At 37.9% G+C, this 15292-nt stretch overlaps 1 protein-coding gene across 2 annotated transcripts in view; it reads right to left on the reverse strand.

Annotated features, from left to right (window-relative positions):
* The window catches only part of ULK4 (unc-51 like kinase 4), a 730095-nt gene that overhangs the window by 517656 nt on the left and 197147 nt on the right, over nt 1-15292 (reverse strand). For both annotated transcript variants that reach the window (XM_074195881.1, XM_074195880.1), the window contains 2 exons: nt 10898-11059; nt 2733-2915 (listed from right to left, as the gene is read on the reverse strand). In XM_074195881.1, coding sequence (XP_074051982.1) covers nt 2733-2915; nt 10898-11059 — 345 coding nt within the window. The remainder of the gene's footprint in view (nt 1-2732; nt 2916-10897; nt 11060-15292) is intronic.

Raw genomic sequence — 15292 nt, forward strand, 5'->3', positions numbered from 1 at the left:
ATATTCAGAAGAAATCACACACACACACACACACACACACACACACACACACACAGACACGCCCCCCCAAAATGGGAAATGTCACATATGTTCCAAAATATTCATAATAGTTCTTTTTGTAATGGCAAAGAATTGGAAATTGAGGAATGGCTGAACAAGTTATAGTAAATGAATGTGATGGAATACTATTATTCTGTAAGAAACCATGAATGGTCAGACTCCAAAGAAGTATGGAAGGAATTACAGGAACTGATGCTGAGCATATAGAGCAGAACCAAGAAAACACTGTACACATCAACAACAACACTGTGAGTTGATCATCCTTGAAGGATACAACTCATCTCAGCAGTTCAGAGAGCTAGGACAACCCTGGGAGACCATCTATGAACAATGCTGTCCACATCCAGAGGAAGGAAAAAACAAAACCCCAAAAAGCAATCTGAATGAGCACCATGTTCATTTTTTAAATTCTCTTATGTTTTTCCTTCCCAACCATGGTTTTATTTCTTTTCCCTTAGGATTATTCCTCTTCCACAAAATGACTAATATGTAAATATGTTAAACACAAATGTATATATACAACTTTTACCAGATTTTTTGCCACCAAGGGGAGAGGAAGGGAAGGGAGGGTGGTAGAAAAAATATATAACTTATAAATTTGCAAAGGAATGAATGTTGAAAAACTTGAAAAAAATTTAATTTAAAAAATAAGAATGTCCAGTCTAAAAGAAAACATCGAGATCATTAAGTATACCTTCAAAGAAGAAGTAATGGAGACCATAGACGAAAACAGCATCAGGTGAGAAGGCACAATTGGGTGTTCACCCCTTTAAAGAGATCCTAGAGGCATTGCAAGGCTGAGAGGCAAAGCTGTTTATTGTATTCAACTTTGTACTAACTACAATCACCAAAGAAAAGCCACCAGCCAGGAAAATGCCAAAGCAGAATACACTTGAAAATTTTACTAGTAATTGAAAAGTAAAAGTGACAAGCTAATTTCTTTGCACATTGAACTGTACATTGTTTTTCTGAAAACATATGTAAGTTGGCTTGCCAATAAAAAAGAATGTATAAAATTGTATACTGATTTCATTTTTTCCTATTCAGTAAAATATAAAATTATGAATGGAACAGATCCTCATCTGTGCTGAAAGTGAACAAATTAGTGATATACAGATAAGATTTTGGTTTCCCTTTCCAAAGACAGCTGAACACAAAAGAAGTGTTGCTTTTTCTTTTATTGTAAGAATGATAATAAGGGACTTGGAAGAATTTTATTAACAAAAATACACACAGAGTATTGAGGAAATAACTCTTCCCTACACCTCATAAAATTAAGTCAATTTTACAAGCAAATGAAAGCAAATTCACAGGGGATTCATTCCATGCTTTGGCGTTGCAGGGTTGTTGGAAAGACCATATGGGTTTCCAGTAGAGGAGGAACTTAATAAATGTACAGGTCCCAGTGAAATGTTCATTGTTGCTCTTGTTTGTTGGTGGTGGTGGTCCTCAAAGAGCACCAATGACAATGGGAGGGTAATGTGTTGACTTGCAAGTGAACTGGATTTCAGTGAGGCAGAGCTGTGCAGTTATCAACCTCACTCGCTCCTCCAGAATCATCAGAGTCCAGTGGCAAGAAGTAGGTCAGGATGATGGGCAGAGAACCAGGGTACAATGAGAGACCTTGGCCTGTTTAAGCTAAAGAATTTCCTGGATTATTATGAGAATGTTAGATAGGGTTAGTGTAGCAGCAAGGTTTTCCAAGAAGATGTGAGAAAGGAACTAAAAACCCTATCTGATGGGCAGTTAAATGGTTCAATGAATAATGTACTAGCCCTGAAGTCAGGAGGACCTGAGTTCAAATATGACCTCACACACTTACTAGTTGTATGACCCCGGGCAAGTTACTTAACCCTAATTGCCTCATATAAACCAAACAACCAACCAAACAGTAACAATAAAACCTATGGGATTAGTCAGAGACTATTGGTCCAAGGGGAGATGGAAAAGAAAGAAAGTAGAGAACAGACAACAGGAACATTATGGACATATGGAGAAAAAAAAGAGTGTCATTTAATAAATATATTTTAAAATACATGGTCAGCAGGGCTGTCTTTAAATTTTTATGCTTTAAAATTCTGTCTTTAAAATTTTATGCATTCAGGGGTCAGCTAGGTGATGCAGTGGATAGAACACCAGCCCTGGAGTCAGGAGGATCTGAGTTCAAATCTATGTGACCTTGGGCAAGTCACTTAACCCTCCACTGCCTTGCAAAAAAGAAAAAAATTAGACTAGAACTCTAATATTGTTTTCAATTATTGGTCCCATGGTTTAGGCTAGACACTGATAAGATGAAAATGTTCTAAAGGAGGCCAAACAGGATGGTGAGGGACCGTGTTCACCCCTAAGATTTGTTGAATGAACTGGGGATGTTTAACTGAGAGAAGAGAAAGTTGAGGAGAAACGCAGAGGCATAGCTGTCTGCAACAATCTTGGAGGTTACCATCATGAAGGAATGTAGAATTAGGCTTCTTCCATTTGTCCTTAGACATCACACCCAACAATAGTTGGTGGGAGATGCGAAGACACTAAAATGTAGGTTGAATGTTTGGAAAATGTTGAACTCTTATGACTCAGCAAAACTAAAAGTCATGAGAAGAAGAAAGGGAGGAAAAAAAAAAAAACCAAAGCCTGAACCCCATTTGCAAGGCAGAGCAAGGGAGAAACCCAACCTTTTCTTGAATGAGTCTCTGAAGGTGAATTCCACAGGACAACATAGCAGTGAACAGGGTCAACATGTACTGCTGCACTTTGCAGATGGCAGATGCCAAGGAGTTGATGACTGAAGTCAAGCCAACCTTTTCAATCACATTCTGGAATGCATTTGGGGAATGACGTGTGATTCTGCACAGGGCCTGGGAAGACAGAAAAGCAACTTTATTAGATAATCTATTTGTATTACACTGGTCCCCAAGTGAAATTTATCTTGGGTAAGCAGCAAGTATTGCTATATTTTGTTATTCTTCTCTTCCCTTTATTATAAAAGGAAGATGGAAGAAATTAATGAATTTTATATGAAGCAATAACTCAACTCTCAAATTAGAAAATATAGACTTGGCATTCAATTTTTTTGATTTATTAACTAAATGTATTAGATACCATTTCAACTTTGTATTAAGACAAATAGTTAATTCATAAACCTTCTTTACTGGGAAAATCTAAACTTTGAGTGAATTATTTAGAGTTTTATTAAAGCATTTATTATAATAAACATGTGGAATATTCCTCCCACAATTTAGACTGCAATCCCAATTTATAATCAAAAGTTATTTAACTGTAAAAGTGGTTATTAGAAATGCTAATATTGTGATTGAGATGAAGCTGACAATAAGGTGAAGAAGGGAAGGAGGGGAGATAGAAGGTTTTTCCAGAGAAACAAGTCTCTAAATGATGATTCCTTTAAAACTGGAGCAACTGTCATAGCCATCTCCCTCTCCCCCACCCCACCCCACAAAAGGATCACATTAGCTACCAGCAATGAGGCAATTAGATAAGAGTTTGAAAGCAGGGGCAGCTGCTGAAGTACACAATGTAGAAAGGGAGATTTAACTAAGGAAAGAGCTAGGATGAATTCAGAGAATAGAGATGCCAGATTACAGTTCAGGTAGAACAACTCTGAGCTAAATCTGCCAAGCCAACTTCCATCCACAAGACAGGCAAGTAAAACTTAATAATGCATGAAGACACTCAGAAGGAATAAGAAGAAGCAGCATGTAGTGGGCAAGTCGAACTCTACCAACACCTTGCCTTCACTCTGACCTGAGTGGAGACACCCCGGACCACTGTGCCCAAGAGCCCAACATCACTCCCCATCCACCCAACCTCAGCAACCATCATCTTGGGAATCAACTTTGTGAGAGCTGCCAAGCTGGCACTGCCTCTGCAGGTGCCACAGCCCCCATTTCCTCAGTAGCCACAGCTACTAAAGACTCTGTAGAGAGCTGAGCCATCTAAGACCTTGACACTGTAAAATAAGTCAGCATTAGAAAAGGATAATGGTTCAAACAGTCAGAAGAACACTAAAGCAGAGGCATTACCATCCACTTTGCCACCTAAGGACCACAGCACCTTTGTGCAGCTAAAACCTTCTCTATGTGTTATCTCCTTCATCAGACTAGGAATTCCTTGAGAACATATGATCTTACTTTTCTATGTGGAAGTATAATTTATTTTATTATGCTTCACTTTATTGTACTTTGTAGACAATGGTGCTATTTTTTTAAAAGAAATTAAAGGTTTGTGGTAATCCTGAGCTAGGCAAATCTACCAGCTGCATTTTCCCCTGACAGTATGGGCTCACATCATATCTTTGTGTTACATTGTGGTAATTCTTGTAATACCATAAACTTTTTCATCATTATTATATCTTTTTTAGTACTCTGTGATGAGTGATCTTTGATATTGTTGCAATTACTTTAGGACATATATAAAAAGACAGTGAATTTAATCAATAAATGTTGGATGTGTTCTGACTGCTCCACCAACCATACTTCATCTTTCTCCTTCTTCTCAGGTCTCTCTATTCTGTGAGATACAATAATTTTGACATTAGGATAGTTAATAATGTTGTAATGGCCTCTAAATGTTCAAATGAAAAAAGTATGAATCCATATGGCTAATTTCATCATTGTCTTATTTTTAAAAATTGCCATAGCAACCCAACATTCAGAAACCACCACTTTGACTAGTCAGTACATCGACATCAAGGAAGGTCTTCCACCAGTAAAAAGAAGACTTTCATTGATGATGATGAGCCTTTTTGGCAATATTTTTAAATTATATTTGATCCAGCAATACCACTACTTGGTCTATACCCTGAAGAGATGATGAAAAAGGGTAAAAACATCGCTTGTACAAAAATATCCACAGCAGCCCTGTTTGTGGTGGCAAAGAATTGGAAATTAAGTGAATGTCCTTCAATTGGGGAATAGCTTAACAAACTGTGGTATATGTATGTGATGGTACACTATTGTTCTATTAGAAACCAGGAGGGATGGGATTTCAGGGAAGCCTGGAGGGATTTGAATGAAGTGATGCTGAGTGAGATGAGTAGAACCAGAAGAACACTGTATACCCTAACAGCAACATGGGGGTGATGATCAACCTTGATGGACTTGCTCATTCCATCAGGCACAATTTTGGCATATCTGTGATGGAGAATACCATCTGTATCCAGAGAAAGAATTGTGGAGTTTACACAAAGATCAGACTATTACCTTTAATTTTTAAAAAACTGTTATCTTATTATGTAATTTTGCTATCTCTTTATGTTTCTTCCTTAAGGATATGATTTCTCTCTCATCACATTCAACTTAGATTAATGCATACCATGGAAACAATGTAAAGACTAACAGAATGTCTTCTGTGAGGGGTGGGGAGGAAGCAGGATAAGGGAAAAATTGTAAAATTCAAAATAAATAAAATCTTTCTTAAAAATTATATATAATATTCATATATATTTCATAATGAGACTGGAGTTTAGTATAAACAAAATTTGGGACTTTATTGTAGTGGACTGGATCTGAACCACAATTAACGCTAGGGTATGCTTATATACCGCAGTTCTTAGGACTGTTCTTTACCCTTAATAAATGTTTTTTCCTTCATCAGGAAGGACTTATAGAAGCAATTGTAAAAACAAAAAACTTGATCATAGTTTGAAATTCATCAGTTCACAAATTACTATGAGATAGGCATTATTCTTGAGCCCAGAGACACAGACAGAACGAAATTGTCCCTCCCCTCAAATTCTATGGAGAAACAACATGTACACACATATAAATAGTTACAAAATACCTGCAAGATAACTTCTGGGACTAAAGGGAGGTGGGAGAAAGGGAGAGGACCTAGGGGCTTCCAAGATAAAGAAGGAGCTCCCACAGAGGGGCAATCTTGTATTGTGCTTTGAAAGATATTAGGGATTCTAAGAGGGGGCATTGACAAGAGAAGATCTTTTGGGGAAGCCATGGAAACAGCAAAGAAAATGTAATGTGTGAGGGGCAGCCAAAAGGCCACCCGGACCAGATTGAGAAGTGCGTAAAGTTGGAGTCACTGAGCAAATCCTCTGTGTCCCTGTAAACACCAGCTTACATAATAAAAATTGTTCATATTGAAAGAAAGTTTTTTGCTGACAAATGATTTCCCCCACAACCGTGTAAGGGGAATCGTATATGATTATGCTCATTTTGCGCATGAGGAGTCATGGTTACAATCACACAGTTGATATCAGACTAGGGTTCACAATTAGGTTTACTGGTTCCAAGTCAAATCTTGTTCCCACCCTACTAGACAGTAGTTTCCCCCACCCAGAAATTTCCCCACACTAAAAAAGTACTTAACATTCACAAAAGCTGAGTGAGCATCAGTTGTATGAAGAGCCCATTCATGAAAAAGGTAAGGCAATAGCTACAACTTTATTACACAACACACACACACACACACACACACACACACACACACAGAGACAATACAAGATGGCCCGAGGGAAAAGCCCAAGTTCCAAAGTTGCAGTCTTTAGAGAAAAAATGCTAGTAAGTCACTTTGGGCACGATTTCATAAGTTCCACAGAAAGGGTTAAAAAGGGCAGGAATAAGGATCTGGAAACTAAAATGAAAGTGAAAGTTACTTTTGGTAGAGAAGCTACAACTATAATATGATGAGAGGAAAAAGGAATTTCCTAAATAAGCTCTAATTACAGAAAGTCATCTTTAGAGCATGTGAAAAGTTTCAAAAACGGAGTTTGTAATGAATCTAAGAAAACTATTCTCTATAAACCAAAAGGGAATTGTTTAATTATTTTTTAACCCAAGGACAAAAAAGAATGAAGGAGCATTTTAAAGGGATTCCCTATGGATCCCACCACAATCAGAATGTTTTCAAATAAATTAAGAATTCTCCCAACAGTGATTTCGGCACAGAGAAACAATCAGACTCATTAGCATTGTAAAGATTCTTGGAGCAGCTGGCACAGCAAAACTTGACTTTCTATTGATACAAAATCCCTATCCAATTAAAATGGAGGAACTTCTTGGTAAAAAAGGTTTCTCTAGACCAGCTATAAACAGAGTGTTCAAAGTCAGATTAGGATGGACTAAAATGCTTTCTCTTTAGAATGTTGTTTGAAAACCCAGTAGACTTTCCATTTGAAAAACATATAGAAGATTTAGATTTAATGGAGAATGACCTCTCAAAAGACGTTTGAGTCTTGATTTCAGTATTTATGAAAGAATGTGGAGTCTTAAAGGCAGACTAAGTGTTTTTTTTTATTTCTTAACTTTAAAAGAATTATTAATTCCCAAGTTAGTGTAAAGTAATTTAGGTACATTTTTCAGGACTGAATTTGAACTCCAAAAGTGATTAACTAAAAATAATACCGAAAAAAGTACTGTGTTCTTCCTAAAAATTTACATTTTCTAGGAATTTGTTTTATTTGTTTTATTTCTTACACAATTTGTGTAAGAAAGAGACAAGTTCAAAATTGAACATATATATGTATATATACATAGATATATTTGAGAAACAAAATGGACACACTTAAGGAAGAAAAAACAAAGAATGATTTTTATTCACTCTTTTGAATGATTTCATGTATTGGACAAAAGAATGGGGCAACACTATTTTAGACTTTAGTTGTTCACCACTCCTAAAACAGTGGTGCTCACAAAAATAGTTTTGTTCACAGGTTTCCCATTGTTCTAAGCTTGTTAATTTTCAAAGGCCATAGAACTAAACAGTTTCCTCCCCATCTAATTAGCTTGGTTTCCAAGGCCCTACCATATAGGGAAGAGATCCCTACAGAATATCAGAATCTAGGAACTACCTTCCTTGATCCAGTCTGGCTACTGATGGTCATTTGAGGGTCCACTGGAAGGAAGGCCCTTCAAAGGTCTGAGACATGGGAGATGTGATAAGAGTAACAAGACCAAAAACACCATGGAATTTAGAGAAGCATGGAAAGCATAGAGGGAGCTATCTATGTCCCTGATCAAGCAACTTCAAACTTTCCAGCAGAACTGTTGTTAGTGTTGCCCTTCATAATCAAAGCCCACCAGATATCAGTGAATGATGGCATGACATGTACATTATCACACAGTTGGTACTGAATTTCAAACTATGGTCAAGTTTTTTTTTTGTTTTTTTTTTACAATTGCTTCTATCAGTCCTTCCTGATGAAGGAAAAACATTATGCTGTTTAAAGTGAGCAGAATGTTGTGCAAAGACTTCCTTCTCACTGCTTCTTCCATCTTAACCCAGTGGCTAGATAGGACCAGAAACAAGACTTCAAAGTGTTGGTCCAGATAAAGCGGGAGACCTTGGTCCTTAGAAGTAGGTCATTCCCATGTCCCCAAGGCACCACAGCATCACAGTAACTGCCACACAGAGCATCAGGACAGCATTTTTATGGTAACAAAATTACAACAATATGGTAAAGCTGTCTCAGCCCAGGGCCAGGCAGCCCCAAGCCCAAAGGGGCTTGGGTGATTCTTTCAGGAAACTTTAGTGAAGGAATTGTGGCCAACTTGGCTTTTGCCTACTAATGGAATCCTCAGCTAGTCCCAAATCTAAGAGTTCTGGAGACACATCACTCATTATAGTGAAGGGAAAATGATAAAGATGAGGGAAGTTGGGTAACTGCTATCAGTCTAAAACTGTGTGAATGGAGTCTCAGTGGGTCCCTGAGTGCATCAGGAGGGGCAAATGGAGATTCTGGCCTCTCTCTGGGAGCCCCTTCCAATGCTTCCAGTCCTCATCAATGCCAGTGACTGAAGTGACCATCCCTGCCTCATACTCACCTCCTTTCTTCTCCTCACTCCTCCATTCTGTAGTTTATCTATGTGTCTGGCTGAGGGAATGCTTGCCCCTCAACACCAGAGGTTCTTGTCCTCTTCTCATGAGTGGTGAGAAGATGCAGGGTCACAAGGACCTCAAGAAAATCAGTCTTCATCTTATTGAGAACAAACTTGGGAGAAGTTCTGAGACATGACTAAGGTAGCATAGCTAGAAAAAAAGGAGCTACTGAGTTTCCAAGTTCCTTGGAGAGTCAAATGCCTAGGATACTCCTGAACCTCCCAGGCAGACCTGGGCCAACTAAGATAACAAATGGCAGCGGAATGAGTCAACAGGGCCAGGGAGCCATGTTCAGGATAACAAAAGACTAGGGCAGTTCAGGATCTGACATTCTGAAGTCAGAGAAAGTTTAGTGAGAATCATCAAAGACATCAAAGAGACCACCCTCTGACACCACCTTCAGAGCCTCTGAGTATTGTCCTCCATACATCAGATGAGGCATGTCACAACGGATGAATGCCAGGCCTGGAGTCAGGAAGACCTGAGTTCAAATCTCATCTCAGACATTCCCTAGTTGTGTCACATAAACCTTCGTTGCTTCAGTGTCCTCATTTGTAAAATGGAGCTAACAGAACCTGGTGCCCAGGATCATGCTGAGATTAAGTAAAATGTTTGCAAAACTCAAAGAATGAAATAAATGTGATCTATCATCATTGAATCCTATGTCCACCATATTGATGTCCGCCTATAAAAGAGAATTCAACCACTGTGAACTGATGGATTCAACAAGGGTTTTCAGGGCTTGGAGTTAAGAGCATGAAAGGCTCCAAAGAATAGAAGGAGTTGGTCTTTATATTTTCCTACTGCTACATACATCCCCCTGGCACCAGCTACTGGGAATTGTGTTGTGATCTCTGTAATCCTCTTAAAATTTCACATCAATAGGGGATGTTGGGAAATTGAGACTGATTCATTGCTGATGGAGTTATCAACTGATTCAGTCATTCTGAAGAGCAATTTAGAACTAAGCCCCACAGACTTAATAAATAATAAATAATAAAACTACTGCTAGGTCTGTAACCCAAAGAAATAAAAAACAAAAATATATACAAAAATATTCTTTCAAGTAGTGGCAAAAACTTTTAAATTGAGGGGATGCCCATCCATTGGGAAATGACTGGACAAGTTGTGGTATATGATTGTGATGCAATACTATTGTTCTATAAGAAATGACAAGCAGGATGCTCTCAGCAAAATCTGAATGATGCAAAGTGAAAAAATCTGAATGATGTGGAGTGAAAAGAGCAGAATCTAGAACAGTTATATTAGATAATGATCAACTATAAAAGACTTAGCTATTCTCAGCACTATAATGACCCAAGACAATTTCTAAGGATTTACAATGAAAAATACTATCCATCTCCAGGGAAAGAACTAATGAAGTCTGAATGCATATCAAAGCATACCTTTTTAAACTTTTTATTTTTAGGTTTTTGCAAGGCAAATGGGGTTAAGTGGCTTGCCCAAGGTTACACAGCTAGGTAATTATTAAGTATCTGAGGCCAGGTACTCCTGACTCCAGGGCCAATGCTTTATCCACTGCACCACCTAGTCGCCCCCTTGTTTTTTAACCTTTAAATTTTCCTGGGGCTTATTTTTTGGGGGTCTATATTTTCATTCATAGTATGACTGTACATATATAACCTATGTTAAATTGCTTGCTTTCTCAATGAAAAAGGAAGGGAAGAGAAAGGAGAGAATTTGAAACTCAAGAGTTTTAAAGAACAAAAGTTAAAAATTATTTCTGCACATTATTGGTGGAAATAAAAATAATCAAACTAGAGAAAAAAATTTCCCACCAATCCCATGGTTAGTTTCCAGTCTCTGTTTAAGAAACACACTCACAGAAGGAAAATATGACCTCTCTGATCTTATTATGCATGCCCAAGCACCACTATTCTTATCTCCACCCTTCTGTCACCACAAGATTCACTTAGTGTGAATTCATATTCATGAACTTAAGAACATGGTAATTCAGGTGCATTCTCACCGATATAGCCGTTATCCTTAGAGAGTCTATAGTGGAATGTTTGAAGAGGTACCATAAAACTGGTCCAATTTCCCCTGTGATAAAGCCCTGGGCTTGAACTGAAAAAGTGGTACAGACATTCTCGATAATCTTTGCTGCCATGTGATTCACAACACGTTCTTCCTAGAAACAGGAGAAAAAGGAGAATATGATTTTATATCAGAAATATATTCATGATTTCATAATTCACAGAGATTTGGGGAAGAAAAAAATCCATAAGTAAAATGCTAGAAAATACAGGTGAGTAAGCTCCTTCCTGGGTGAGAGTTTGCTATTTTGAGAGGAATGTTAATTCTTTTGGGTTACTGGAGAACTGTAATACCCTATAAGAAACTCATTTAGCCACTGGTTCTACCCCGAGAAATGATGGTAATAAATCTTACTCTTCCTCCTGAATATAAAAACCAAGACTAAGGGAAAAAAAAACCAGCAAAAAATGAAAGCAGGCCAGATAACTTTTGGAAGACAACTGTAAAATATTGAAATGCGAAGTTTTGATATGGATTCCCAAAGTGGAGGAAGGCCCCCAGAAGTCATAGCAGCAGTAGCCCTCCCAGAGTGGGTCATTCAGTCCTGCAGAACAGGTAGACTGCACAGAAATGTACTACCTTATAATCAGCCTAAAGATTCATTAGCATTACTCAGAACAAAGAGTGAATAATCATCTTTATCCAGTTAAACCTACACTGAGACTCCTGATAAGCTAAAAGAAATCATGGGGACAAAGGAATGTTAACAGCAAATAAAACTATTTGGCACCAAAAAATATTTAACAGGGCAAAAAAGATATATGTGGTCATGAAAATCACTCAATCACATCCAGTCATAGCACCTCTAAAAATGATTAACAGGGGAGGGATTCTGTACATCTATGATTAACCAGGAGAAAAGTCCATACCTGGAATGCTCCCTATCCTCAACCGCCTGCCTTTGGCAACTCTGCCTTCAGCCAGGACTTACCTCAAACTGCCACCTTCTGCAGGTCATTTCTGGTTCACCCCCTTCCTAGCTCCTAGTTCCTGAAGACTTTCCCTCCAAAGTAATATCCTTCTATTTGGCATATTCCTATTATTTCCACATCACCTCCTTCAAGTCAGGGATTGTTTTTGATTTCTTTGGGTTCTTGAAGTCCATATCAAAAATGGACAGGGTCTAGGGAGTTCTCCTGAGCTCAGAAGGCTTTAAGCCTGTGCCCAGGGATGAAATTCACTTTGGGCAAGGTTGATTTAAAGAGATCACCACCAAATGAAGAATTTTTTCAGTCCCAGCAATTGTTAACACCCTCTGATAAGGACAAAGACATCACACGCTATAAGTGAAGAAAATAAGCACCCCAAAGAACTCCTGGACTTCAAAAGTCTTAAAAGTATTTCTATCATATATCTACAAATCATTTTCAAATAAGATAAATTTAGAATTTTAAAAAAATACATAAAGTCTACTTGTAGCAAATTGACCAGGCCCCTATTCCATGTACAAGGAAGATAGGTAACTTTAACCCCCCTCATCAACAAACCTGTAGCTCCCCCATACTTAACTTGACTTTGCTGTATCTAAGCAGACAAGAACAAGAAAAAGAAATGTAGAAGTCATGCTGGCCTCACACTCCTCCCTCAAATACTACCCCCTTTTAACCTAAGGAGTCCAATATTAAAAAAAAAATATATCATTCTATTACAAAGTGAAACCTTAAAGCAAACCCATCATGATCAAATGATGCTGCAAGAGAGCTTGTAGATAATGCTTGGTCCTCTATCAGTAAAGACGTCTTTATCTATTGTATAAAAATCTGGGAGTAGAAATATTAACTCTAAATACGTGGTTCTATAGACAGAGAGGCAAATATTTAGTTGTTGAGAGAGGACTGCTAATATACTATCAAAAGTATATTTGACCTGATGCTGCTGAAACAGTATTTTTATTTTTTCATTCCTTTCATTTTTAATATTACCTTCACAAAACAGAAGGGCTAGAATTAAGCATTGCAACATCTCTTGACAAGAATTATACTTTGTTGATGTTTGTCCTTTGTTTTTGATGAATACCATGACATCAGGGAGTTGATGTCATGACAAACTTGTGAATTGGATTGGGGGGGGGGGGGGTGATAAGTTACTAGTCTCACTTTCTCCACAAGAAACATCTGGATCCAGTGGTCAGTGCACAACTGGAGATAGCCCTAGATGTGGGGTAATCAGGGACAAGGTTCAAGTTCACATGACAGGTAAGAGTCAAGTGTCTGAGGCTGCATTTGAACTCAGGTTCTCCTGTCACCAAGGCCAATGCTCTATCCACTGTGCCACCTAACTTATGTTATGTCCAAGATAATTTTTATTTTTTAAAAAGATTCCTATGACTTAATAAGACTAAAATATGATGGGACTGTATTTGAGTGCCACATCTCCAGGGAAAAAATTATTCCCTTCTACTAATTGAAAGTTAATGCTAGAGTAATTATAACTATGTGATGCTGTTGTTGATAAGCAATTTGAAAACTTCTGAGATGGAATATCTCTCCAGTATCTCTCATAAAAACTCCAGCAATAGGAAACTGTCTTTACAGCCACAATGTCAGACATACAATGTTGTCCTCTATTGATTTCCATGCTACTCATAACTTGGATGGTGATTTAATAAGGGAAAAAGGACCAAATGCACTCTAGGGACTTGGTCTGTCAGCTCTGTAACACATATAACTTTACTAATAATGTCTCCTGATGGTCAAACTTAATTGATTTATCCCTTAGGACCCACCCTCCCCCTCCAAAAAAAAAATCTAAGTATTCCTCTCATCACATTATGTCATGACTGCCTACTACTAAAGGAAACAACAAAGCATGTGTTCACAAACCATCATGTCCAGCATGGAAGGGAAATGCTCAAGGATTTGTCAAAAATGGAAAAGCAGGTGCATAAAATGACTATTTATAATCAAGAATACACATAATCTTCTGTATCTCCTCTCTCACCTCTGTGGGAAAAGGGGAGGAAGATATTTAGTGTTGAAGTACTTTAACATATAAGGTTACCATAGTGGCTAGGTGGTGCAGTGGACAGAACACCAGGCCTGGAGTCAGGTGTACCTGAGTTCAAATCCAGCCTCAGACACTTAATAATGACCTAGCTGTGTGGCCTTGGGCAAGCCACTTAACCCCATTTGCCTTGCAAAAATTAAAAGAAATATATATATAAGGTTACATATAAGGTTACTCTGGAAATGTGATGGGATCATATGGGAAGAAAACTCTACTGTAAACTCTGCCTTTTTGCTTAGAATAAAACCATGCAGATGAACCGGTGGCCTCTCACAGGTGCTAACCCAGAGGCAAGCTCATGGGCCACTGATGTCTCCATCACAAATGTTGATGGTCAGCTACAGAGAATCCCCTTCACGTTTAACAAAATGTGTCTCTTTATGTTAAGTTGCTAAGGAATAGAAATCAAATCTTTTCCCATCAAAGCAAAACCAATCCAGCTTTTCTTCTGGCCAGCAATCCGGTGCCCTAATGATGACAAGGCCGCTAACCCTATTGAGATAATGTGAAATTTGAGTTGATTTTCCCTATTGTGGTGACTACTTTGTACCTATTGAAATCCCTGAACCAGATAGCCCTAAATGTTCAAAGAAAATTATTTCAGAGACAGCCTTGGAACAGTTGTGAACCAACCTGCTTGTTACATACAAGAATGACTGTAGTAACACCATAATCTGTCTAAGTTAAGGCCATCAAGTTTTCAAGAGGACATAAATGTTTGTTTTATGGAATGTTCCTATACAATAAATTCCTTATTTAATATAATCACATCTAACATATTCACGGTGTGCTGAACCTGTCTATTTAACAATTAATTTAACGATTAAATCTATTTAAGCTATGAAAGCTTTTTTTTTTAGACTTTTGCAAGGCAAGTGGGGTTAAGTGGCTTACGCAAGACCACACAGCTAGGTAATTATTAAGTGTCTGAGACCGGATTTGAACCCAGGTATTCCTGACTCCAAGGCCGGTGCTTTACCCACTATACCACCTAGCCACCCCGCTATGAAAGCTTTAAACTGCACTAAGGCTTTTGGAACACCCTGAATATAGTACATATGTATACCTGGATATGTATTCACTCCTGATATCAATACAAGGCCAATTAAACAATGTATCTAACAAATATAATTTTATTGAATAAATAAAAAATAATCAAAGCATTTTTGTAGCCTGGAACATTAAGATGGAATAAGTCATTTCTAGTGCCAAATAAAAAAAATGTTTATATCTTGACTAAAAAAAGGCGGGGGTGGGTGGTGGGTGGTGGGTGGTTGGGGGCAGAAGAAGGGCATTTATTGTCACATAAACTCAATGAGAC

The sequence above is a fragment of the Macrotis lagotis genome, chromosome 7 (genome assembly GCF_037893015.1).
Source record: "Macrotis lagotis isolate mMagLag1 chromosome 7, bilby.v1.9.chrom.fasta, whole genome shotgun sequence".
In the NCBI taxonomy this organism is placed as follows: Eukaryota; Metazoa; Chordata; class Mammalia; order Peramelemorphia; family Peramelidae; genus Macrotis; species Macrotis lagotis.